The sequence below is a fragment of the Montipora foliosa genome, chromosome 11 (assembly GCF_036669935.1).
Source record: "Montipora foliosa isolate CH-2021 chromosome 11, ASM3666993v2, whole genome shotgun sequence".
Lineage (NCBI taxonomy): Eukaryota > Metazoa > Cnidaria > Anthozoa > Scleractinia > Acroporidae > Montipora > Montipora foliosa.
In genome coordinates this window covers 21,710,045-21,737,570 of record NC_090879.1, presented here as the reverse complement: position 1 = coordinate 21,737,570, position 27,526 = coordinate 21,710,045, and the positions used below count along the sequence as shown (strand labels likewise).

The 27,526-nt window shown below is 38.8% G+C and overlaps 2 protein-coding genes, 2 long non-coding RNA genes and 1 other non-coding gene across 8 annotated transcripts; 2 read left to right on the top strand and 3 right to left on the bottom strand.

Annotated features, from left to right (window-relative positions):
* Positions 1 to 483: 483 nt before the first annotated feature.
* LOC137975052 (mitochondrial ubiquitin ligase activator of NFKB 1-like) lies at positions 484 to 4,911 on the bottom strand. Its single transcript, XM_068822089.1, has 3 exons — positions 4,731 to 4,911; positions 2,726 to 2,940; positions 484 to 1,324 (listed from the first exon to the last, which is right to left on the bottom strand). Exons 1-3 carry the CDS (start codon positions 4,833 to 4,835, stop codon positions 628 to 630), a joined length of 1,017 nt encoding a protein of 338 aa, XP_068678190.1. The 5' UTR covers positions 4,836 to 4,911; the 3' UTR covers positions 484 to 627.
* Positions 4,912 to 4,995: 84 nt separating this feature from the next.
* Positions 4,996 to 5,110, top strand: Trnai-uau (transfer RNA isoleucine (anticodon UAU)). The gene is made up of 2 exons: positions 4,996 to 5,033; positions 5,075 to 5,110. It is a non-coding gene; the product is annotated as a tRNA-Ile (tRNA).
* Positions 5,111 to 6,360: 1,250 nt separating this feature from the next.
* Positions 6,361 to 6,939, bottom strand: LOC137976361 (uncharacterized). Its single transcript, XR_011117752.1, has 2 exons — positions 6,750 to 6,939; positions 6,361 to 6,617 (listed from the first exon to the last, which is right to left on the bottom strand). It is a non-coding gene; the product is annotated as an uncharacterized lncRNA (long non-coding RNA).
* A 2,673-nt stretch (positions 6,940 to 9,612) lies between these two features.
* Positions 9,613 to 10,760, bottom strand: LOC137976201 (uncharacterized). The gene is made up of 2 exons (XR_011117716.1): positions 10,607 to 10,760; positions 9,613 to 10,056 (listed from the first exon to the last, which is right to left on the bottom strand). It is a non-coding gene; the product is annotated as an uncharacterized lncRNA (long non-coding RNA).
* Positions 10,761 to 13,232: 2,472 nt separating this feature from the next.
* On the top strand, positions 13,233 to 27,492 carry LOC137977603 (acid-sensing ion channel 3-like). 4 transcript variants are annotated; one of them, XM_068824880.1, is made up of 8 exons: positions 13,233 to 13,371; positions 16,732 to 17,316; positions 19,265 to 19,519; positions 19,964 to 20,120; positions 20,920 to 20,988; positions 21,441 to 21,618; positions 22,558 to 22,649; positions 26,470 to 27,492. In XM_068824880.1, exons 2-8 carry the CDS (start codon positions 16,747 to 16,749, stop codon positions 26,610 to 26,612), a joined length of 1,464 nt encoding a protein of 487 aa, XP_068680981.1. In that variant the 5' UTR covers positions 13,233 to 13,371; positions 16,732 to 16,746; the 3' UTR covers positions 26,613 to 27,492. The 4 variants fall into 4 exon arrangements, with proteins under 4 accessions (XP_068680981.1, XP_068680983.1, XP_068680982.1 ...); XM_068824882.1 differs by lacking the exon at positions 13,233 to 13,371 and adding an exon at positions 14,209 to 14,392; XM_068824881.1 differs by lacking the exon at positions 13,233 to 13,371 and adding an exon at positions 14,529 to 14,718.
* The last annotated feature ends 34 nt before the right edge of the window (positions 27,493 to 27,526 follow it).

The following is a 27,526-nucleotide window of genomic DNA, read 5'->3' as shown; positions in this document are numbered from 1 at the left end:
TGTTTTAGTGTTATTAATACCAAATGGCTATAATTCCCTGGTAGAAATCCTATGCAGGATCCTAAAGGATCCTCAAGACCCTTCATATTCTTTAAGATCTTGTAAGAAAACCCTAAGATCCAGATCAGGATCTTGACAAGGAATGGGATCCTAATCAGGATGTTGAGAACGACTAGGTATTATTTATGGGTAGAATCCTAAATGGGAAACAGGATAGCTGGTGGGCTACATTCTCATCAAAAACGACAGAACTCCAAAGTGATTACGAAGATGTAGGCAAAGTTGCACTCGAGCCACTGGGAACTTTATCCCGTCTCTGTAGCATGAAGTGACTGAGTGTTGCTACTGTTTCCTGGATGGGATGCTAGTCTAATGCAATTTTACCCTCAGGAGTATGGTACCCATTTAAAGATCTGTGGGAAAAGAGAGAGAGAGATTGTCTAAGGATACAACACGATGACAAAGCTAGGCCAAAGACAAAAGTTTGTTATTTCCATTATTATTATTATGATCAACAAACAAGTTAGACTTTTTAACTAATATACGTAATGTTATATATGTGTGAAAATAAAAAAAATGCCAGTCTTGCCGCGTGTTGTGTAGTGCTAATGTTTACAAAAATCAATATTAGCTGTGATAAGTTGGAACAAGTCTAGCAATAAGTCGCCTACAAACTGGACAGTTGTTGACCTGTCGCGCACACTCCAAGCAACAGCATATGTGACCACAGTCTAAAATAACCACATTACGTGGTCTATCCATGCAAATAATGCATGCCCCTTGCTGAACTCCTCCTTCGACCCCAGGAAAATCATTCATCTCCTGTTGCATTCTCCTGATGAGGTCGTCTTCTTCCTCCCTGTCATGCTGCCTCTTGTAATAAAAGTAAAGTGAAACTAGAAATAGAATCCCACTACTGAATGCAAAGATTGAGCTCAGAATTTTCCATAATCTTTTCCCAGACTGTAGCTGTCTGATAATGGCATCCAGAGTTAACTGAGAGAGAATATACGTAAGTCCACATTTAGGTGGTCCAATCACAATGCCATCCTCGTTCAAGGTAATTTCACCAATTCCAGTTAACGTTATACCAACAGGGAGCATCTCTTCAACTGTCTGGAAGCCTTTTGTCTTGTCACCAGTGACCCATTGCACCAGGGAATCAGCAACAGTGCTTGAAACAGGTTCAAACTTGTCATGTATTACTTTTAACTCTAGGTTTTGTGCTGACAAAGGCTCCAAGACTTTCACCAGGACTCCATGGCTGACCAATGAGAAAGGAACAGATGTAGCACTGGAACTAATAGTTCTTTCTATGTTGTGCCTGCACATTTAAAGAAATCAAACAATAAAAGACAACCTAATGGATGATAAAGTCAAGAGCATTTACTGACAAAAAAATTAATGCTTCTAACAATTATATCATTCTTAAGGTTTCAGCTCCAAGTCAGGATCCTATACCACTTAGCTGCAGGAGGCAACCTATAGACCATATTCATAAATGGTGGCTATTAATAATTATTCTTTTGTCTTTATGCTGATCATCATCACTAGCCTCGTTAGCACAAACAAAATTCAAAAGAATTTTTGCTCGAAATTGAGGCTAGTGAGGATGATTAGCACAAAGACAAAAGTATAATTTCTTGGGTGCCATTTATCAATATGGTCTCTTAAAACTAGGTTAAGGGCCGACATTTTCACAGCACATATTTCACATATTTCAGCTTCAAACAAAGTTAGAGACAATAGTATTGTAGCGAAGGATAGTGCTAATATTGCCAAGCTCTGGTGACAATCATCCCTATAAACTGCTAGGACATAATTCTCGCATATTTTGAACTTGTTGATGCAAAAAAATTAAACCTGCCTTGAAGCACTTCATAAGACTTTGGTTCAGAAGTAGTACGTAGATTTTACTTTGTCTAATGTCCCAAGATTTTACTCATTGAGTGGGTGGGGGGGGAGGGAGGGGAGGGAGGGGAGGGAGGGGAGGGAGGGGGGCATTTCAGAGATGAAAGGGCTAAACTGAAAATCACTTAAATGTTTTATTCCAAATATAGGAAAATTGATCTTTTTAAAAAGGGAGGCGTCGTGGCCTCATGGTTAGTGTGCTTAACTCTGGATGGAGTGGTCCGGGTTCAGGTCCTGGCCAGGAACATTGTGTTGTGTTCTTGGGCACTTAACTCCCATGGTGCCTCTCCCCACCCAGGTGTATAAACGGGTACCAGCAAAATGCTGGGAGTAACCCTGCGATGGACTGGCATCCCATCCAGGGAGGAGTATAAATACTCCTAGTCGCTTCATGCCACAGAAACAGGGATAAGCTCCGGCTCTGATGGGCCACTTGGCTCGTAAACAGTATTATTTTTTTTAGTTCTGGTACAAAAATGTACACTGATTGAAGTGAATGACTGTTTTACATGTTTGACTGTAGAGAATTTAAAAAGCACAAGAAAAAATTATTCTTGTATTTTTTAACTCAAGGACTGTATTACTTTGCTTTTAAATCTCCATTCACAATTAAAAGGAACAAAAGGAACACAAAATGGTGAAATTAATCTTGATATGAAAGTCTATGTGCCAAATCTAAAAGAATAAAAGATATTTAGAAATTATGGTCTATAATATCACATGAAAAAGTGATGTTTGTAACATAGCTTTTTACAGTTTCTGTACAAACAGTGGAGGATTTAACTGTGCTAGTCAAGAATAAAATCCATCATACCAGAGTCTAGTTGTTCTACTCCATTCAGACCTATGTTCGCGCGTCTTAACACGCTGAATTAATCCAATAGCATCTGTTACATGAGGGCTTCTAATGACATCACTTCTCTTTACAGGTCTTGCCTCTCCTCTGATGACACCGTAAGGTATGGTATGGTTTTCTGCTGACCTTAATGTGTGAAACAGTTTTGGTCCAATCTCCAACTCTACTGCATCCTAAAGAAAATTATGCAAATTCTATCGTTTTAAATTTCAACCGATTTTTTCTCTAGTTACTGACCTGAGTCTATAAAAAAATTGCCAAAATACTGGATGCATCCAGGTTTGTCATTACGGGCCGTAACCCGTAAAAATTTGTTACGGCTAAGCCCAGTCATTGTTACGGGTGATGGTTGCAACAGAATTTTTATTCACGGGGCAAAACAAATTGAGATATATTTTTAAACATTTACCTTCTAAAGAAAATATAATTGCTGCCTTGTGTTGTCTGTGTTCCTGATTCTAAGATGTGTTTTTGGTAAAAATCCAAGCATTTTCCGTGAAAAAACCTTTGGGGAATATCCCCAATCGATTGTTGTTGGATTCTGATGCAATTTTCAGTAACAAAATCATTATCAATGCACAGTACTAGATAAAATTTGGATTCCGCTGACCATTTTTCATGGTTTTGTGACACATGACCATTTACATGTGCTTGGTTTATCTTTATTCATTGTGAAGTTTATCTTTTTGCCCTGTTTGCGTCACTTCTTGATTGAGAAAGTATAAAATTTACACCTCAGAGTGCAGGAAAATGAATTTCCGAGGGTCTAATTTTAAGAATTTTCTGGAGGAGCATGCCCCGAGACCTCCCCCCCAGGGCCTCAGGCCCTTCGGGCCCTTCCTTTACATGGCCTTTGCCCATGTATTTACATGTTACGGGTTAAATCGTGAGTGTTACACCTGCTTCAAAACTTAATGACAACTCTGCATACCCATCATAAGTATGCATTTTGGGTATTTAGATAAAATATAACGTACCCAATGACCACGAAAGGGCATATCTTGAGGGGAGAGCCAATTGGTATACTTCACACTTGGCTTTGTGTTTAGAGGAAAGTACTTTTGATGAGGGGGGAGGGGTTTGTGCCAGCACTTAGATCTTCTTTTTGAGAATATAATTTTTTGGGGATGTTAAAATGGTATACCTTCTAACTTTCTGAGGGGGGAGGAGGGGAGGGGTCAAAGGCATGACATTTTTATCTGGAGAGAGTGAGTTTTTTTGTAAGGGGAGTGATAAAATTCAAACATATATTCCAAACATGTGCAGACATTTTACATTTTAATTAACTCTTTTCCAATGGTTTCCCAAATGAAATTTGAGATTTTAGCAACAGTATGATCACTTCCGCTGTCTTTTCTTTCCCTGCTCTGAAATCATGAGTCCGGCTATAGATGTTACTTTAATTAAATTATTAATTTTTTTTTCTCTATTTGTGTCAGTTGAGGCTGTAATGTCACAAAATAATCCAACAGACGCGAGAAATAATTTTTCATAGTAACATTGTTGGAACACAGGGGTGAGCAGGTATGAGATCGAAGTTTTTGATCCGCCGGCATATAACAATCAAGCCTTCGGCAAGACACTTGGCAGGTATATAACATCAAGAGAGGATGGCTACCTCAAGGAAGTACCTAGAAAGCAGATCATTCTACGTGGCTCTATTAATTTCTGTGTCCTCCTGAACAGTTGTCCCAGTGCTACATAGAAATCCATGGATCTTTTTCATGACAGAATCTTCTTAGCTAAGCTAAGAAGTACTGTAGGAAGATCCAAGACTCATGATAAGTACTTGGCAACAACAAAAATTCCTTATTTAGTGTAAATAGCCCCTTGGTGATCTCATTAGATCAGGAATATGGCCTTAGAGTACATGATTTCTCCAAAAAAATCCAAAATCCTTCAAACAGAATAATGACGACATTGATACTGATCAAAGCAACGTGTGTCTATAAGCGCTTTATACCTTCAAGCTCCTAATTGATCCCTCTCGGTTCTTGTACACTGCATAGAAAATGGTCGACAAGGCAGCACTGCCAACACCAGCCCAGAACCAAATACAGTCCGACATTTTTCAAAATTAGGTCGTCTTATATGATCTTTACAGCAATTTCACTTCAGTCGCCATATTGGCCGAAACACTCATTACCAGCCTTCTGCGCATTTACAAAAAGATAAGACTTCATGTAAATGGAGTAAGTAGTATTGTAATCGCCCATTGGGCAGCTCAAGCTCCCGTAGCACAGTCGGTTAGAGCGTCGTACTTATAAGCAGTACTGGCCAGTGGGCCCGAAGGTGCTAGCTAATGACATGCGAAGGTCGCGAGTTCGAGCCTCGCCGGGAGCAATGGGCTTTTTTTTTCCCTTTCATTTCTTATTACACTCTTGTGTTCACTGATTCAAATCACCGCGAGAAATGCGAAATTTTTATCTGGCGCGTTTCTTGGAATCTATTTAAATTAAATGACACTTACACACAAGGACAAGCATTTTCGTCAAGGTTTAATCCGGTCTCATATTGGGTTTTTGTTTTCAAACTTTCCGGAAATAGACCATCTGTAGAAGGAATGAGGCCTCGAGAACTGAAACTTTCAATAAATTTGCTTTGTCTTATCTCGAAAACCAGTCTTTTAGACACTAATAAATAGACCATAGTTTCGGAAATACGATCGGAACCATTCAGTATCGTGATTCTAGGTGTCGAGAATGTCTGCAAACAAGCCGCGGATTGTAGCAATATTCAACACAGGAATTCACATTTCAATTCATACAGTTCCCAAGGGGAGACTAATTGTTTCAGGCCGTGTTCGGGTTGATTCGGTGGGTGGTATGGCACGAGCCCGTAGCCTCAGTTCAAAGCGGAAGTGAGTTCAGATTTCTCATCAAACCTGGCCCACCAAGCTGGAACTGAAATTGAAGAGCATCACCGAACACATTCCCGGAATTTGTGATCGAGTACATTACGTGAATGCTCTTTTCATAAATTTGGAGCAATTTAAACGATATTGTATTGACTGAAACGAATTTGGTAAATCAGAAGCATTGGCGATCTGACCTAATAAGTTAGCGAAACGACTTTTAGTTGTTAGCTAAACAACTGCACACGTTAGCGAAACGACTTCACTTGTTAGCGAACTGGCCCGGGTTGCTCGAAGCATGGTTAGCGCTAACCAGCGTTAAACACCACGGAAACCTATAGGTTTTGATACCTCTTCACCAACGGTTAGCGCTAACCAGGCTTCCAGCAACTGGCCCCTGGAGGTTGGCGAAACGACTTGTATTTTTAATTATCTTCTTTTTCAAATCTTTAACCCCACAAAATTTTGCATAATCATTGTTTGCAATTTCTCCTGGGACATGAACTGAATATCGAAAACAATGCCTATGCAAATTTTTGGGGGGGTAAAATAGGTGTATGATGTAGAGAATGTGAGAAGGATAGATTTTCTTTTTAATGCGTAAAATGTTCACGAGCATGAAAATGGTCTTTTCTTATTTGCCAAGGGCTTGATGTCCAACGTTTCACGAGTGAGGCAGACAACACGTTTGATTACATAAGATGGTCTGATGGAGTTATACCAACAAAGTACAGTGACATCCTTTCGTAAATGTCTTTAATTTCATGGTTTTAATACTACAAGAATAATGAAACTTCCTGTTCAGTCTCAGTATTTCATTCAATCGCTGTCTTATCCACTCCGATGTTCCATTCTTATTCTCTGTACGCTTCGAAACAGCTACGGTATCTGCAACAAACCCACTTTTTTAATGTTTCTTTGAAACCGGGGTTGCTGTGCGCCTCCTGCTGGATATTTGAAGTCCCTTGTTTCCATCGTTTGGTAACTTTCTGGAATCTACGAGGAAAAAAAATATCTCTTTCGAGACTCTGCTCGCTGGGTAAGGGTTTACCGTCAGAATTGAAAGGAATGGGATTAATGAAAGGTGGTCATGAGTGTTTGAAAAAAAAAAACTTTAAGAAAACTTACTTTGTTATTAAAAACATCTGAGCGACCGTTTACCCTAAAAAGGCTGCCTGCTAGCTGACCATGGGTGGATTGGAAACGCATGATCATCAATGCAAAACACAGTAGAAAAGCAAACATATTTGTTAACCTGAACAAATCGGGCCTTCTTCACTCTAGTTTGATTCTTTGTCACCTAACTGAGGCTGGAAGATGTCGCTTAGCCTGTTAAATATACCGTTAACCCAACGTAATTTAATGTTAGCGATTACTTGTAATTTAGATTAAGGAAAGAACTGATTACACAGGATTCTCTACATGGCGAGTTTAATTTCACTTATTTCCTCGATCTCCAGCTCCTGTATCATTCCCTTAGTTTTAATCTTATCAAACAGACACCATGAGGTAGAAATGAGATAGAGAACCTATCGATATTTTTTCTAATTTTACTTGTGGGTAGTAACACTAAAAACACAACTTCATTTGACAGATGTGCCGCAGTAGTTGTATTCCATTTACAAACCTAAGGCAAAGTCAAGAGTTTTTTAGATTTATGACATAGATGGCGCTATTCCCGAAAAATTCTCTATCCAGTGGATAACTCAATTAGTTATCATGGCAATTTTCCCTTGGAGAGTAATTTATCGAGTCAGTCGCACTATCACCTTTTGAACTACAGAGGCCCTATACCGCAACTTTTAATCAACCGTCCCACGCTACTATGATTGAAGTAGGAGGTATCTAAACGAAAAAAGTAAAACAAAAAATGTTTATGTACGGCAGGAGATATACTACTACAAGAGATTATAAATAATCTCTTGACTACTATCAATTAATAAAACATTTCTTTACTTTTTTCTTCATGGATTATATTTGATCCATCGATCATTGATTGTCGCTTTGTTATATATAATTTTGAATTATTCGCTTGTTTTAAGTTTCTGAGGCACGATTTATTCCCCCCTGCCGTGGATAATTTCGACACCGCGTTAGCAGAATCAGCACCTGCATTATTTTGTACTTTTGGCTAACCAAGAGCAGGAAGATGGCGACCAAGATGTCACTCATTCCTAGCCGGTTGTTTTAACTTTTGAATAATTCATTGCACAGATTACAGCGATACTTCACATTCCACGTTGTCACTAGTTAATATGTAAGACTAGTGCTGTTGCAGCCAAATATCAAATGCGTGCTTCCACCAGAAATTTTCTGCCGAACGTGCGTGGTTCCTTTTCTCTTCATGGTCCTTAAGAAGACTACTGGCCTCGCATGCGTTTCAGATAATCATTTTCTGCCCTTCCTGTTTCCTATTGATATTCATTAGTTTGATCAATGTAGGAAGAAAACGAAAATAAAGGTTTCTGAATTCTTTATATAGCTCAGAAATTGTATAGGTTTCTTGTTTTAACTCAGTGCGGTTTGGGATGAAACACCGAAGTTTTTTCGCTTCCTAGATCCTCGAGTATAATCTCCATGGTACATGTAGGAAAGATTACGCAACCCTATATACAGAAAACGTCAAAAAAAGTGCATCGCCCATCCAGGTAGCAGAAAAACCTTATCCTCTGTTAATACATTATACAGGTGAAAGTTGCATGAAACAAATTGCTGCAATAATATGGATATTACTATCACAGGAAAAAATATAGTTTTAAAATTGGTTTTGATGCCCAGCAGAGGCCAAAGCTGGATAATTAAATTTTACTATGATGAATTGAAAAGTTCAGCGTATCATTTTCCCTTTAACCGGAAACTAAACCGAAACCTTTTATCTCTTGGCTTCCTGACACAAGTTTGGTTGGCGTACACTTTTAGTCTGCAGTAAACAGCCGTCTTGAAAACTTCGATAGAGAAGAGAGGCCCTGGGAACGAGGCAACAGACAGAGCCGCCATATTGGATTTCTCTATCCTGTCTTCCTCAAAGTTCCAGATGGCGCCCAAATACACTGAGCTTGGGTTCGAGTCAGGGATCGATGAATCTCCCGTTTTAAGTAACTGATAAATCTCTATAATCTCAACGAAAAATTTCACACATTTTAATTGAAGAATAATAGAGCCATTAAACTGTACTGGAGATCTATGCAATGGTAATTTATCGGATTTTCTTTTTCAGGCTGCGTGCTGATTGTAAAAAGTTTCTTAAATCTTATAAAATCGATCCAACTGAATTTTTTTTGAAAATTTTATTACTCAGAAAAAACTGTTTGGTTTGACTCACGTGGTTGTCAATCAGTTTTTCTTACTAAACAGCAGGGGGTAACTTCCCAGGTTTTAGTGTAATCTTTGGGTGGATTCACCCATTCATGGTGGCAGCAGTTTGTACCTAAGCTGCCATCATCACAGCACAATCTCCCTATCAACATTGATGTGACGACAAAAACAATCATCTTGCACTGCATGCTCATGTTGTATAATTATGGTTGCAAAATATACATTCTTTTAAATTAAGGGGGAATGTGTGATTGAAATGGGGGTTATAGAAACAAGGGAGAAGTGATCCTTTCATTTATCTCGGGATAATTTAAGCAATTGCCTCTTATGGCTGGCTTCAACCGGATTTGAACCCATGACCTCTGCGATGTTGGTACCACTGCGTGCTGTGCCAACCGAGCTAGGATGGAGTATGATGGTTTCCAATCTCGTTGAAGCCTCCTGAATTTTTCAAGTTTCTATAAGAGGCTGTTTGCTTTGAAGCTTTTGCTCGCGGCTCTTCACCGCAGCTTCTGGACGGAGCCATTCTATTTGCACCACAAAGGCGGCTTATGCTATTTTTTTCAACAGTGGAGGCGACTTAAAAGGACAAAAGGACTTTCGGCCTTAACTGCTATTGGCTAACCAAGAGCAGTAAGAAGACGACCAGGATATCAATCATTTCCGCAGATTGAGATTCATGATTTTCAACCCCAAATAGTTGTTTTTATTAATCATGCAGGTTACCGAAAACCAGCTTTTATCCAGTGCATAAGAATATTACAAGATTATTTTTAAATGGTTATTAAATTTCTTAAAATTCTCAAACTGACAATTCTTTCTGTGTTAAATACAACTTGATATCGTAAGGCTATTGGCTGCTTTCGAATTTAAAGTATCTCACAGATACTTCACTTCACAATCCGTATTGTCACTAGGCAACGAGTGCGTACTTCCATCAGAAATGTTCTGGAACGTATTTGAAATCTTTTGCGTTGTTCCTTTTGTCCTTATGGTCCTTAAGAAGACTAACGGCTCTTTGCATGCGTTTCAGAAGATCCTTTTCTGTCCTTCCTGTTTCCTCTTGATATTCATTAGTTCGATCAATTCTTCTTGACCGCTCGAGGTAACTTGGATTTTCCTGTAAAAGAAAATGTCATCTGCTGCTAAATCCGGCTAATTAAAGACTTAGAACTTCTATAAACATGATAAAAGAGTAGCTTAAATCATTTTTCACGGGAATTTATAATTTAAATCGATCCATGGCACATCTCACGATAAACCGCTAAGGATGAGTTACTTTGGTTCCGGACTGACGACTTCCGTTGGCTGACCATCTGCGACTGTGGCAGCTTTATTTGCTGATCGATGAACCTGGATCCCATTGAAATCAGACGTATTTTGATGAATGGTTTACTTAGCAAAATTATGAAGGGTGCAAACCAAAATAACGGTTTAAGAAGTAGTTCATAATTTTATAATTCTAGACAGATATTTTCGGAGTTAGTTGAGTGAAACGCTATCGGGAACTTTCGTTTATTAGAACGAAATCTCTTTGATTTTAAAAGCTAACTACGTCCTTATTTTGCGGGACAAAAAAGGCCGATTAGCAAGCATTTTTGGAAAGACAAATTAAGCTCGCGAATTCGAGGAACGAGTTCCTCCCATTCCCTACACGTCAACACTCTTACCTTGTAAAGTCTGCTCTTTCCAACAGGATCAAACGATAGCTGAGAATGAATGTGTTGAAAATTTAGGCACAGCAGAATCAAACAACTCAACACAAATTTGTCCATGCTTTCTCAATAGTTAGGTCGCAAAGAGATGGTAAATCAGTTAGATACTGCTTACATTTGTTTCATTGAGATAGACCGTTGAAATCATCCTTTATATAACTCAGAAATTGTATAGGTTTCTTGCTTTAACTGTGGTTTGGGGTCGGTGAAAACAAAACATGCAAACACTGAAGTTTTCTCGTTTCCTCGAGGATAATCTCCATGATAAAAGTAGAAAAGAGGAATGTTTTGATCTCAGGCGTACAGTTTTAAGCAACACTGTGGTCAAGTTGGTCTCAGCCCAGGAGGCAAAAAAGTGCATTCCCTATTGAGATAGCGGAAAAACCTTATCCGCCATTAATTCGTTACATATAGGTGCAAGTTGTAGGTAAACAAATTGCTATAATAATATGACTATTACTATTACAGGAATAAATACAATTTCTGAACACAATCATGAAAATATGTTTGATGTCCAGCAGAGGCCAAAAAATAAATGTATTTTAATATAATGAATACAAAAGTTCGGCGTATCATTTCCTCTTTAACCGAAAATTAAATTTCCTGACACAAGTTTGGTTGTCGTACGCAGCTGTCTTGCAGAGAGGTCGAGTAAACTTTCCTGGGCTCAACAGAGCCGCCATGTTGGATTTGACACTGACAGTTGATTTCTCTCTTCAATCTTCATCTTCGTCAAAGTCCAGGGTTTCGCCAAGAAGACCCTGAACATGCGTCCGCTAAAACGCGCTCCGAGTCAGAGGATCATGAAAAGCTCCCTTTCTTCTCTTAGGTTTCTTTTAAGTCATTAAAGATCGCTCCAATCTGAAGACGCCGAAGACGCGCGCAGGGAATACCATGGTTAGGAAAATATGGTAATCTGGAGAATTGTTGGTTTTTGGTTAGGTTATCGTACGGGCGACTGTCCGTCCGCCCGTCCGTCCGTTTTTTTTCTTTTTTTTTTTTTTTTTTTCATTTAAACGCAAAAAAACCCGAGGTCTTTACCAGAAAGTTGTATGGGATAGAACATGCGGTTATTTGACGGGAAGTTGCACGGGTAGTGTATTGCATTTAACTGTTGCGTTGAAGTAAAACAAGCAAAAGTTTTGATGACAACCAAAAAACAAGATAAGCATTTTTTTTGAATTTGTCGTACGACGTGGAAAGAAGAGAAAGAGAGAGAGAGAAAAAAAAAAACAATAATCAGGTGACGAGTAAGCGATGCTCAAAGGGAAAAAGAGCGACTGAGAGGAGGTGAAACAGGTGAAATGTCAGTGACAAACAACAAAAGAGAGAGCAACAAAGAGTGCGAATAAAGAGACAAAAAGATGGTGAAGAAAGAGCAAGCACGAGCACAAGAAAACAGGCTGAATACGGCGAAAAGTGAGAGCAAGAAAGAGCACGGGAAAATAGACTAATTAATATCAACGAGCAGGCAGGATTGGTGGTATGGTAAGCACACTAGTTATAAAAATATCTGTAAACTAAAACATAACTAATAAACTAAACCATAGCTACAAATACACTTTTAGTGTCGGCTTTTCACCACAGCCTCTGGAACCATATTGATTGTTGATTGCGCCAAGGGTTTATTGTATGTTTCTAACAGTGGAGGCAAAGTCGATCGACAAAGATAAGTTTTCCACACCCAAAAGAGCTTTTCGAAACACAATCTAAAAGTCCTTTTTTTCTTGACTCCTTCTTTTCTTCTCCTCTTTACTGGCATAACATTAATTGGTTCAGTTGTGGCATTAAAAACTTAAGCGCTTACTGGCATTCTCACTGCCATCCACAACTCCTGGGTGAAAATGATTGTTTAGAACAGTAATATAACAGTTTTTATCTCCTTACAAAAAGTTGTCATAGTTTTTATTTCGTTACAAAAATTGTCATGGAAACATTAGTTTGAGGCATTTTCCCAATGTTCAACAACAGAAAATACACCGAGTCAATTACAATCTACAGATTTGTTTAATTAATCGCATTACTGTACCAAAAACATGTTTTTGTTATATAATATAATAGAGAGACGCAAACGATTACGAAGTAAAAAAAGCCCCTTCTTTGCATCAACTTAAATTCTAATTTGTAAAAATCTTACCTAATTCTCATCAGCAGATGAAAATATTTATTTCTAAGTTTTGTTTCCATAAATCAGGACTAACAAAAGTCAAATTCTGCAGCCTGTGTCGAATGTACTTCAACTTCCAAACTAAACATTCTAGGATCTATGTTAATGAGCAGAAAGTCAAAAAGATCCTCATCTTTATTTGTAATCACATCAAAAGTTCTTAATTTATTCAATAGGAATCGCCTTGAATTATCTCGGGAGAAGTTCTCTTGTTTGAAATACCTAATAACACGCCCAGAGAAAGGCAAAAATCCAGTCCAAAACTCCCCTTTGTAACTTTTTTGTCTGGAGTTTTTGGCAAAAATAGTAATATTTTATTACAGGTTGTGCCTGCCTATTTTAATGAAAGTAAACATAACGCAGCAGTTGGCAAGTGTACAAAAGCCCAAAAGTAAGTATTAATCAATCTAACACCGTAAGCGGTGGAGACGTCACGTAGTTATCAGAATCGTTGATTATTGCTTCGAGTTGCAGAGTTATTTCCACCTTGTTCTTGGAACGTTTGTTTAATCGACTAAAAATCTCAGTTTGTTGAGTTGAGTTTTCCAGAGAGGTAAGCAACAAACATTTTGATTTGGTACTTTAATTAATTTCACCCATTCTCGTTTCTTGCCAGGCTGTACAATTAAAATTTAAAGTTAAAATCGTTCTGCCTTGATTTAGCAAAGAGAGACTCAGTTCGTCGGATGCATCGGGGAGGTTTATCAGTGTTGCGGAAAATAAACTTTTTTGCGATTACTACACAGCAGTTTTTCTCGGAGTGTATTTCGCATAGCTTCGCATTTACATATACTTTGTTTAATTAATCAATGCAAGTCTTATATGTAATCCAAAATCTTACGGCCAGCCAAAATCTCACTTGTGGAAAATACCACTTTGTTCAGTACTTAGGTTGGCAGGAAACTTAAAAATGATCTGGAAAAATGTTATAAAGGAAGGCAGACAATGTTTCTCGAATATGGTTAATTACACGCGGTGAAATTATGATATGCAATAAATCCAACATCAGAATTGAATCAAAGAGACAGATATGGAAACTGTATTCGAAATTTCAACTCACACATCGCAGATATATTGCATTTGCATCTTTGTTTCAGAAAGAGTTTAAAAAAATAAATTCAATGAGGAGGTGGACGTGTCTAATCTACTTGTAGTTTTTGTTGCAGAGTAGTTAAGAGTCCCTTCCTTTGTTGTCTTTGTTGTTTCTACCCAACTGGGCAAAATTAAATTGTTTTTATGACGGCCGCGGAACGGAGTAGAAATTTATGTTAAATAGGATGAGCTTTTTTGGTAAACCTCATGTCAAGCACGATGTTCAATATATACAGTACAAAGCTGGTCATTTATGGAACAAACCACTAAATAATCAAGAGATAAAATTGAGCCGAATGTCTTAGTAAAAATAGCTGCATAATTAGAACTTGAAGATTGTGACAACGTCGTCAGCCAGCTGTTCATACAAAGAGCAAACCAACAAGCTGTTGAATACACATAACAGTTTCCACATAACCTCAGTACAATAATTTCTTACCTTGGCATAGGAAAAAAAATGATGAGAAATTGGGCAACAAAACGTAAGTCAAATATTGGCCACACTATTTTATTCTCTTTCGGTGTTGGTGGGTTTTTTGACACAGAGCCAACTTCATGCTTCAGGCTTGTTGTTCCTGGTTTTTTTGTTTGTTTGTTTGTTTGTTTTTGCGTGTCATGTGAATTTTGCCGGTGACTGAAAACATGCAACTGAAGCTGTTGTAACATCGCTGCCAATTCACCATAGCTAAACTGTATGAGGGCTACTGAGATAAGTTGTACTGATTACGAGGTGACCGTGAGGCCAATGGAAGTTCATTGTACATTTCCTTTATTGTACTTCCTTCTGTAAAAATGTATCTGCCTGGAGGTAGGCCAAAAGTATATTCTTGTCTACATATTCTACAGAGAATTCTATGTGATAGCTGCTGGATAGGCGGCTTCTTGTCTTGAACCTGTCGCCTTGTTTAGAACTGACATACTTGGAGACCCAGACGTAGATAATAGTGGGGACAAGGGAAAATGCACAAGTCCTGTCGTTTTCCGGCCTGTTGTTCACAATAGCCATTGAGTTATTTCGGGTGAATTACCCCAGGGTCTTCCCTTTAACATAATTCGGTATGTGGAACTCGGAAAACGAGGCCCTTCAGTTGAAAGGACTCATCGGCCACTGTAAACAACAACTGAATCCACAAAAAATTATGTTTGCCTTTTTCTTTTGATGCTTTTTTTTTCTGCGGGGATCTTCGTTGTCCGGGTCTTCGATCTTAGTGTTTTTCCGCAGATCCAGTGAGCCTCGAAAGCTGGTTTGCTTAATGACAAATTGCTATAACAAAAACGACCAATAGTCTAATAACGCACACAACTTCCAGTTTGCACGCTGATAGTAATAGCAGATACCACACCAGTAAATAATGAGGCTTGAAGGTGATTAGAAATGTACCCTCCGAGAAGCCGAAGAGAAACAAGACACCTTCCCGAAGTTGTGACTCACCCTCATATTTCTTGGTGGAATATGCTAAAACGATTATTCATCTCTACTTTGTATGGTAAACACTACAGTCCATCTGACTTAACTTGGGCTCTACCCGCCAGTAGTGTTTATGGTGTATAAAATAAACAGTTAGACATGAATGTCAGGACTTGCTAAGCTTCAAGTAAGTTTCGAGATCAAAACAAGAATTTTCGATTAGATGATGCTTCTGCATGCGAGAGAAAATGTTTTGAAATAATAGATGGTGGTTGGTTGTCAAGAATACTTTTTCCATGGGTGAAAACCATCCATAAAGCCAGGGTTGAGCGTTTGAACATTTGTCTTTGATTAACGCGAAAAAAATAATGTCGCCTTTATTTCCGGCAGTTATGAGTCGCTAACAACTTACAAATCTGCATGGCTTTTTGGAGAAATTGTTCAAGGATGTCGGTTGATAGGCTATAAAAAAATCAATCGTGTTGGTAAACAAACTGGAGCTGTCTCATATTGCGCTTTTGTACAATTAGAGGTCTCTAAATAATGATTAGAACACGATTATAATGTTAGTCACAATATTTTCGCTCGAAGTAGGTCAATGAAACTTGTAAGTGTTACTCGTGATTGTACGAAAACTCTTTCTGAGAGCATGATTTCCACTTTTCAGTTTTCTTAATGCAAACGACCGAGTCATTAAATGAGTCATTAACGGAGTGAATACTTCGTTCACCCTCATAACGTTCTGCTTATGGAGTGATAATTCATAAAATGTGGAAAGAAGTAAGAACTCAGTTTCCTACTCTAAATTTAGTTGCGTATTTATAATGAAAGTTGCTAATAACAGGAAAAAAGTCATCTTTGCATACATTCAAAGCATCTTCCATAATAAATTGCACCTGTGCTCCAATTTCACCCGTTTTTTTTTTCATTTTTTTTCAATAAGAAATTGAGATGACCAAAGCTTAAGTTGTATGATTGAATGAAACTAATTCTAACTATCTTGTCCGTTGTTGATCAGTTGAGTCTCAGCGTGCAACTTAAGTCATGTTTATCGTTCCTTTTAATTAAAGTAGTCAATTAAGTTTCGTAAAAGTGCTTGTGCCCTTAATTTTTGTAGTAATAAAGAAAGAAATTATTAGTTTCTTTATCAACACATCTAAGGATTTTGAGAAGTTTGTTTTCGTGTCATCTGCGTGGCTTCGCCGGTTTGAGAGCAAAGAAGAAAAGATAAGCGTCATCAATAAAATAAAAAACTCAAACTAATAACAATTTTAAGTGATTCAGTTATGGTGCCAGGAGCGAAAATATAATAACCCACGGCAAAATGAAAATTCATTGCAAAGAAACTTCACACAGTTGACGCACAGTACTCTTGGGTTTAAACGGGAAAATTTTACTTGTTTTTTTGTCCAGATCTACGGCAGCAAAATGGATACAGAAGTTAACGGACTAAAAAACAAACGAGATCACTGCGTTAACGGAGTGACAGAGGCTTGGATATCAGAAAAAGAAAATGCGTCTCGAGTGATCAAGGACTTTGGCTCTTATACCACCCTTCATGGCTTCCATTTTATATTGGACTCCGGTTCCTTGATACGAAGAATTATCTGGATAACTCTGATATTGTTGGGCCTCGCTTTTCTCTTCCTCCAGTTCCGAGATAACTATCGCAAGTTCACAAGCAATGAAATCGTCATTAGCAAAGGTCTTGAACGTAATAAGAAACTCCTTTATCCTGCCATAACTATTTGTAACCAGAACATGATGAGAAAAAGCAGAATTTTAGGGACGGATGCACAAATATTTCTGGATCAGCAAGATCATCTGAAGATTCAGTTCCAAGGTGAAAGCCTTTATCATCAAGACACCGATCCGTCGTTCAACATTGAAGAAAGTGTAAAAAACAACAGCCATGATTTATCTGAGATGTTAAAGATGTGTGAATGGGGAAATCACCCCTGCTCGCCGACCAATTTTACTCCAGTACTTTCATATATGGTAAGGCTAAATAGAGGATATTACAAGGGATCTGTAGGGGGGGGGGGGAGGGGGGTTTAGGGGGATACGAATTTTATCTTCGCGTGCCATCTCGCGAACGAGTGCGAGAAGCTATCAGCACGAGAAGATAAAATTCGTATTCCCAAGCGGCCATGTAATGATCTGTTTATGATATAGATACTGATGAAATTTCCAGATTTTATTCATTTTCAAAATCATCAACCACTAAAACCCACATGTTGTGTAAACATGAAATTGTAAATATGGAAGTTATGAAAAACAAACCGTGATAATGTCAAATTGAATCATAAAAATGTTAATGTATAGAGAAAAAGTTATATTACAGCACAAAAGTATCTAGATACGCGATCTTACAAGAAAGGGGAAGCTCGCTTTTTATTGGCTGATCGTGTTAGTTACCATGATGACAGCTATATCTTCATACGTGAACGATAAAGATATTATCTTCATTGCGCACGGTAAAGATATGATTTTCTAGAAATAGGAAAATCCTAGTATTTCATTATTAGGCTTATTTTGCAACAGAACGGGAACGTCAGTGGCGACGTCGCGCGCAGCAAAACTACCAATGAGAATTTAGAATAGAGAAGAAAAGATTGGAGTCTACTCTATTTTGAATTCTCATTGGTGTTTTTTCTGCGCGCGCCGTCGCCACTGACCTTCCCGTTCTGTTGCTAAATCAGCCTAGTATCTAAATGTAATAGAGCGGTTTGCAAATGAGTGTCGTAAAACCAAAACCAACGTAATTACTTTCGCCAATCAAAAAGGACGGAGACAATCCAGTAAACCAAGTAAAACGCGAAGTAATTACACGTAGCCGACACAAGGCGCGGGAAAATGTGCGTGAGCGAGCCAAGATTGGTTTTGGTTTCACTTCTGATTGGTTGAAAAAATGACCCGAGAACTTTGAACCAATCACTAAGTGAAGTAATGCAAAACCAAAGTAATTCACTAATTACGTTCGACACTCAATTGAAAACCGCTCTAAGATAAATTATCTCTTGGAATTCTAAAACTTGATAAAACTGCCCAAATGGCCAATCTTCGGAAGGTTTACTCCTGTCAGAAGCTCGCTACCCTTGTCATTTCTTTACCAGAGATGGCACAGATATCTTTCCAAACTTCGTCATAAGAGAGTACAGCCCTAAAATCAGTGATAACCGTTGAAATTTCGACTGAATAAAATTTTTGAGTGAAAATGAATCCATAACATAACACTCACGTGAATTCCGTAGACCTACAAGTTCCTGGTAGGGGAAGGTGGAGAGATATTATGCGTTTCTGTAATGAATAACAAATTAAAGAAGACTATTTAGATAAAAAAAATCCCTGTCTTTGTGCAGAGTTTCGTTGGATATGCAACTGTTCCCCATTTCTTAGCAATCCTAAAATTAGAAGCACTTAGTATAAACTTGAAAAGAATTGTTGCTCATTTTGGAACCCACTCGTCCCTTTGAATAGCTATAAACTAGGAACGCTGACACCGGAACTATTATCCTGACGCACATTTGTGCCTTTAGTTAATTAACTTAAAAATAGCAACTGGAGCAGAAACTATTTTGCAACCTTTAAAGAACATGGTTCAAAAGGTACTTCTTAGAATATAGAACGGTTTTCAGTTGAGTGTCGAAAGTAATTTGCGAATTACTTTGGTTTCGCATTACTTAACTCAGTGATTGGTTCAAAGTTCTCGCGCCACTTTTTCAACCAATCAGAAGTGAAACCAAAACCAATCGCGACTTGCGCGTGAACATTTTCCCGCGCTTTGTGTTGGCTACGTGTAATTACTTCGAGTTTTGATTGGTTTACTGGATTGTCGCCGTCCTTTTTGATTGGCCAAAGTAATTACTTTGGTTTTGGTTTTACGACACTCATTTGAAAACCGCTCTAAGGTAATAAATAATGCGCTCTTCCGTTTCTGTTTCAGCGAGGTACTTGTCACACGTTTAACTCTGGTAAAGCAGGTCACCCAAAACTTTATGTGACTACGGCAGGAAAAACTAAAGCGTTGGCATTAAACCTTGACGCACAGCCCGAAGAATACTACGGACCATTTAGCTATGATGCCACTGGATTTAAGATTCTTGTTCATGATCAGTCTGAGTTGTATCCAAATGTTGAGGACTTTGGAGTAGACATACCACCAGGGTTCACTACTAATATTAGAGTTCAAAAAACCAAAGTAAGTTTATTGGCAGCAAAGTGCGAGCAAAGTGAAATGGAAGAGAGAGAGAAGAGTGAGATGGAATGGGATGAAATTGAATGGCTGAAAAATAAGATAGAAAAGAACGCCGCAAAACGCAAAAAATACAGAAGAAGCTACAAAGACTACAGCTGAACACTGCTAAAGTGAAGTAAACTATACTTATACTTATACTTATCAAAATAGAATGGAATACAACTGAATAGAACGGAATCAGGAGAATCGAATTAAGCTAAATTAAATAGAGCAGACTGTACAACTGAATGAAGTGGAAAGGAATGAAGTCGAAGAGAAAGAAATGGAGAGGGATGCAATGGGATAGTCGGTCTAAATGTAACATTTTACTAAACAAAAATGATGAGATGAAATGCGCAAAACGGTCATTTCGTTTTGTGGGTTGAGTTGGCTTGTTTGTGTCTGTAGATGAAGAGTCTGGAAAAACCATTCAAAACTGCTTGTGGTGAGAAGAATCTGGAACCAAGCTACAAAGTGTACTCCGACTACGCATGTCTGGTAGTCTGCTACACTAGAATAGCTGTGAATGCCTGCAATTGTCGAATGCTATCGATGCCTTCCATTGGTAAGCAAACATTTTTTTTAATGTGTAATCTGGCATGCAAAGTGTGAGAACTTTTTTGGGGCCTGGGTCAACTGCAATACAAAAAGTCACCGCATCTCGGGAATGGGGATAATCTGACCGGAAAATAAGTCACGAAGTCCTTTGAAATAAAGCAAGGCTTGCATGCTTTGCGGCTGATAGTTTTACATATCTCCAATATTTCGTCACGCAGGGTAGCCTAATTTTACGGTGCAATGTGATTTTAATTTAAATATTTAAGATTAAAGAGATTACTCTCTGCCTCACTACAGTGTTATCCCTTTGTGAGCTTTTCCCGTATTATAATTAAGTAAAGTACAATCGTCCTGGTGAGTGTAGTCCCGAGAGGGACTGTCTGAGATGGCATTGACTAGCGTTTCGACAACCTGAAGAATTCATCTTCAGAATCAAGTGATTTGTGTGTAACATCAGTAGATACTATAAAAAATTCTGGTCGTAGATGTCATTGGTCAACCTATTCGTGATGTTATTGGTCGATTGTCATTTGCATGGGCCTAGAAGTAATTGGCTCTGAAGACTAAACAGTGATTGGTGCATTTCGACCCGCCTGCACTATGTAGGTCTAAAGTCTGTGCGTGTATCGTAGAAGACGTCGGGCAGTACTGTACCGGAAAACCGTTATTCTCATCATGGTATTCATCACACTGTAGTAGTAGTGGTAGTCATAGTAGTCGTAGTAGTGAACTTTATTAACGTGTCAAGAATCACTAGCGCATAGCACTAATGTGGACACTGATAACTGTTTTCTGTATTTTAACAGGTGTCGGAGAAAATGAAACAAAATTCTGCAATGCAAAGGAACTCGCAACTTGCCTCTACCCAAAATTTGGTGAGAGATCATAAGCGTCACAAATTTAAGTTATAGTTGCGTGAATCACTTTGCAAAAGAGGCCAATTAAGCAGAAAGTCTCCATAGTTTCAACTGTGTCGAAAATAATACTCGAAAAACAAATATACTTGTGGATAAGCATTTTCATCGTAATGTTTATCACTGATTTGGGGTGCTTCGTTTTAGAGTGTTTAGGGTGTGGTTGCTTCGGTCTCAGTTTTTGATTGCTTTGTTATCAGTAGTACCGATAATTTAGTCTGACTGATTGATTGATTGATTCATTGATGGATCGTTTAATGGATTGGTTGTCATTAACATGACAGGTGCCAGGTGTAGGGTCTCAAAGAAGTGCATGACGGGGCGAAGAGTTGGGTAAAGAAGTGAGGACGATAAGCCTACAACCAAGGACCACCTTAAATAGCAAATCATTAAAACACTTTTCTTTCTTTCAGACGAATTTAACCCTAATAACTGTGATTGCCCAGTTCCTTGCGAAAAAACCACGTACAGAGTCCAATTGTCGATGGCTTACTCTCCATCTGATCATGTGTGGGACACGATTTTTCCGCTTTTCAATATTACACCTAATGAAACAGCCGCGAAAGTCGAGGAGTTTCGTAACTACGTCAGGTGATCAAATTCAAAAGAACCCTATTCCCCCGAATATAAGCGCGCTTATATGTGAATATAGGCGCACGCGCCTTTAAACCGTCAAAGTTAGACATGAACAGAATACTTCTTTTATGATACAAATTTAATTATAATAAATAATGATCGTCATTGTTTTTGGTTTTTTCATCTGAGGTATTCTTTTATCACACACTCGGCTTGAATCGCCCTTGATCTTGGTCCTTTCACATTTGTATTTAATGTTTACAATGGAGTTGATATTTTGCACTATTAAAAGGGATGACGATGATGAGAATCGGGTGCGGCTAAACGAACTTTAGTGGTCTTAATAGGCGCATGCGCCTCTAAAACGTCAATTTACGTGCTTATAAAACGTCCAAAGAAAGGAAAGGAAAGGAACTTTATTTAAGAGTGTAGTCGTTCTAGCGCTGGAGCACTAATTGGGGACACTGTAAACTGAAATTAACGATCAACGCAAATCAAGTCAAATTTTGGTTTTTGAGGAGAGGGGAAACCGGAGTACAAGGAGAAAATCTCTCGGTGCAGAGTAGAGAACCAACAAACTAAAATTGCATAAAACTCGCTTAAGGGCGCTACGCTTATTTGTGGGGAAATAGGGTATGGCATTCCCAGTCTTTAGTTAATAATATGTTTCAGAGTTGCAACACAGGCCGGGTACCTTGTTGTTTGCACGCAGCTTTATCCCTGAGGTTGTCAAAACCAAGGTTTGCGGAGCGCTACATGGACGCCGTTCTGTAGCGGCCTACATGGTGGCAGCCTAACTATCAATTGTTTCGGTGAGGTTTTGAGCGTTGAAAAGCCCGGCATTTAACAACAATTCACCGAAGTGGAGATGGCTATAGCTAGTGGTGGATGTAAGTTCGTTTTAGAGAAATTTATATCATTATATTCATATTAACATGTGTTTGTAACTTTTAGAAAAAGAATGGCTCAAGTAAACATTTACTACGAAACCCTGGATACAGAAGTAACTGAAGAGAAACCAGCTTATGACCTTAACGATTTGGGATGTAAGCCTACAAGTTATTCACTAGATTAATGATCCTAATCACTGCTTTTTTGTCGAAAATTGCGGGCCCGACGTACTTTAAGTTTACGTCAACCCAACCGGAAGAAGGGTCGTTTTCGCTCAGAACCATATTGTGTGTAATGAGACCATAATTTCATCGGTAAATGCGGGTTCCATATTAGCATTTGCGAGTTCAAAATTCGCGTTATTGAGTGAAGGTTTTTTCCAGAACACCCCATGCGCGCGACTCGTGAATGTCTATCATACTAATGCACTAGTCAGTGGAAAGCCCCGCACCCCCATACCCGGGGAATGCGGGGCATTAGCGGGGGATTTCAGCGGTTTTGGACTGTCACTTTTGCCACGGTATGCGGGGTTTTCGACAGCATTTGGCGCAAGTATCGGCGAGCGGGGACCTTGAGCGGGGCTTAGACGGGGATTTGCATTTTGACGCCAACTTGAATAGGCACTCAAAGATCACTGGGAGAGCATACGGTCTCAAGATGGTGGCTGAGTCAAGTTAAAATCCATTCTTTTCATGTTTGTAATGGGCTCTCAGTTAAATTCTGGGTTCAATCTGTAAATATTATCATTTCTTGTAGTGGAATTAGACAAAGATTATAGTTATGCTTGATTAGCGATTTATTTATAGCGTTGACCTTTTGTTTCCGTATTTCCATTGGAATGCAACGCGAACGTACGCGTAGAGGGTGACAGTGACGCCACTTTATGATTTTGTGAGATGAACCTTGAAAATGTTACCTCCGATGGGTTTCGTCTTTTTGAGTTTCTACATTACCACGGTCTGCGTGATGGTGGAACATGCAAGTTTCTACCAAGGACTCTTTCAAAGGTCTACTGTAGTTCACTAGATTTTTAATTTTCTTCGCTATAGTTTTCAGAGAAGTTTCAAAATTTGTTACCGATGAAGGGTTATTTCAAGAGATTATCAAGGTAAGAGAGAGAATACCCCCTATAGGCTTTCTACCAAAGGTGATCCCTCTTAAGTTATTTTTAGACATGGTCCCCATTTCTTCCGCGGATGTTACTCGCGCGTTGCGCGGATGTTTTCGAGGAGGATTTGTTTATGTTTCGTTTCTTTTAGTTTCAAATCGAAGGAAAACCTTTAACGCTGTGAGGATTTCTTCTTTGATATTTTAATTACAAGTAGCGTCGGCTCTCGCTATGTTTTAATACATTTCGAAAATTTAATAGGAGTTTAAATAAGAGACACATTTGCCCTGCACAAACAATAACAACTGAATGAACGGCAGAGGAATGAGTAGAAACACGAGTGCTAAGCGAACATTCGCCGAAACACAGCGCAACCAGATGGTCGAAAGTGCAGATAGACGCTCGCCGCTATTAAAGGCGGCAAAAAGCAGTTTAAGGAAAAATGGCAAGAACGCCGGAGACAACGTCGATTAAAAAACGACTTTACATGTATATTCAACCTACGAATCTAGATGCTTTCAGTTTATCTACCACTGTCAGAAATATCCCAAACAGAATATGTGAGACAGCGTCAAAATTCGAGAAAAGAAATTCTTAAAGTTGGCCGTCGTAGATCACGTTTTCTCGAATATGCAGAATGTGGTCATTTCGCGTTGTTGTTTTGTAAAGAAAGGTAATGAAATGAACAGAATTATAACCCTCGCCTACACAGCCATTGTACTCGTTGCCGTTGCGGTTTGCTTACTAAATTCTGAATAAACGGCAAAATAACGAACAGCCAAAGAGCACAAAGCAAACGAAGACCCAGCCGAACAAAAAGACAGCTGAGAGTGCAGAAAACATTTCTCTCAGTTAGTTTTCGAGAAAATCGCTTGGGCAGTCCACGCATCGCGCGAGTAACATCCTCGGAAGAACTGGGCACCATGTAAGAGGGATTACTTGGGTTTAAGGCCTATAGAGCGTTTTCACATGACGTCACGGCGGCCATGTTGGTGTTCCAAAACAAAGGAATGGCGGCCATGATGGTGTATCAAGCTAATCCTCTGGGTTTTGAACTCTATTTGTATGCAAATACTTTCTTTGTTTCAGTAATCCAATATGGCTGCTGGTCACGTGAGTGAAAACGTTCCATATAGGGGATTTACTCTCTTACCTTGGTAATTTCTTGGTTATTTGCAAAATGTAGCTCGATTATGAGGTCATAAAATTTTGGTAATAAGCCATTTCCTCAGTGAAATTTATATAGCTCTTTGAGAATTGTTGTGATAGTGAACCGTTGCAGTCGGTTGAGTGTACTTTAGATTGGGTATGCTTATGCATAGAGGGGAAATAACAAAAGAAGCTTATCTTTACAATTCATGTCAAACAGAAATTTTTGCTCGATTATGCTCGTCAAATGCATGTTTGGACTTATGTCGTTGTTATCTTAATGGTTTTGACACCAAGGAAAGAGTAATTTCTGACGTTTGAATAAATTAGTCGGAAATTATTATTCTGACGGCACGATTGAGAGGTTCGCGGGTTGTTATGGGATGTGCTAGGAATATGTAGGCTTTGCGCGGGAGATTTAGGACATTCTAGGTCCGTCAGTCGTCGCGTTCGCTCGATTTTCTTTTTCTTTTGTAATTTTTGTATGAGAGAGTTTATCTTGTAATGTATTTTTTGCATATTGATCAGTCGTACCCTTTCCTCTGGGTCTTGTGCTGCTGCATTAGATGAGGAATACGTTTCCACATATTTTTTGGCCACATCTAAAGGGTGGTTTTTTAGTGGTTTTTCGTATCTGGCGTAGCACTGTTTCTATTTCCTAGAAAAAACAGATGTAACTTCTAAAGGTCTGTGTCAGGATACATTGTACATCTGATGACTGACGGACGCATCCTTCATTAAACTTCCACGTTCAATGTCTCTTATTAGTGTAGTCAGAATCTGGTATTTTTATTCCCATTTTCAGGGCTATGCTAAACCCAGTGATTAATATTACTGTTTTTGGAGAGATTGTAAGGTTTGGAACGCCAAATCTGTAACTCACGGTAGATTTATTTGGGCTTTATGAGAAATGGACTGCATTGTTAATTTTCATGTTTGTCAAAGTTTAATTTGAGGTAAAAATTCTTAAAGTATATTAATTTTGGTCAACATTGTGTTTTATAGTTTTGGAAGTATTCTATCGTCCCGGGTGCGGGGAAGAAAAGTTTGGTTTTGACGTACGAAATTGCCCCGCATAGCGGGGAATTTGCTTCATTTAGAAGGCAGGCCTGGTCTAATGCCCCGCTATTCCCCGGGTATGGGGGTGCGGGGCTTTCCACTGACTAGTGCATAAGGGTGTCTTAGGTCGGATTTACACGACACGAATTGTTTGAGCATCGGGCTACTGTGCGGGAGGTCGCGGGATCAAAAACTCCGGCCGGACCAACACTCAGGGTCTTTAAATAACTTAAGAAAAAGTACTGCCTTTTGTAATGACACCTGTAAATGGTTGGACTCTCTAGTGTTCTGAGATAAGGATGATAACCTGTAGGCTTTCAATGATCATAACCCTGTGGGACGCGGTAAAAGAATTCACACACTATTCGCAAAGAGCAGGGCATTGAGTTTCCCGGTGTTGTGGTTGTCCTCTATAGTATATCATGATTGGGAGGGTAAATCCCCTGAGGTATTAGCTACATCAAGCTACTCTAAAATCTGAGGGCAAACAAACAGATGGTGATGATGAAGAGTAATGCAGGAGTTGTATGCAAAAATCGTACTGTCTAGATCGTCCTTAACACAACGCACTGAAGGGAAGAAAAGCACTAAGTCTTGAGAGATTCTCGCTTTCCGCTACCAGTCACAGCTCACTAATGGTTTGTTCCTTTGCTTTTCAGCCGACGTGGGAGGTAACATGGGATTATTCTTAGGCTGCAGTCTGCTGACATTATGTGAATTTGTTGATCTGATTATAATCATGTGTTTGCGATGCTGGAGAAAGAAAAATGAGGTGGATATTAACAGAGATCAGTTTCAATAAACATCCGTCGAACATTGCTCCGCTTGACAGAAGCGAAGCTGCCTTTAAGATATAACAGAACGTTATTTCTAGCTTCCTGGGGCCGGTTGCTCGAAGGCTGGTTAGCGCTAACCGTTGGTTAAGAGGTATACGTTAACCATGCTTCGAGCAGCCCGGGCCTGATTAGCCAATATCAAAAATACCACAATATTCTTTGTTTGTCCCTCCAAAATTTTGCATAAGCATCGTTTCCAGTTTCTCTTGGGATCATTTTAAGTCCCAAGAGAAAATAAAAAAAATGCTTATGCAAAACTTTGAAGGGACAATTAAAGAGTATTACGGTATTTCTGATAATGGCTAATAGCCCTTTTCACGGTTAGTTTTTCTCATCTAGCATGTATGTGAGTCAATTTCGGGCTATTTTGTAGTTTTAACCCGAAATTGCCTCGCATTCACTTTAGATTACATTGTAATGCAAATGAGAAAAACTAACCGTGAAAAGGCCTATTGGCCATCTAAATCTCGAGTACCAGCTCGTAATGTATGATCGCACCAAATTTTGCCGAGATGAAAATATGTGTGGCGGTATGCGAAATTTCCAAGTGTATCCAAACGTTCATTGAAATAATTGTTATGTTACAAGCTGGTAAAAGGGATAGAGATCTCTAACGAGTTTGGGCAAGAAAGTGATTTGTAAACACAACCTTGTAAACATCTGAAGGACCTAAAAGTAATTCCAAATAACGGACCCAGACAAAAAAAAATCAATGAAACAAAAACAATTTTTAGCTTTTACATTTTCACTTTTTAAAATATACTTTTTCGGTAAATCTTTCAAATGCGGCAAATTACACTCTTGTATAGCAGACACCATCAGAGATGATAAAGATCAATGCCTTCATTTCGTGTCTGTAATATAAGCAAGCACAAGCAAA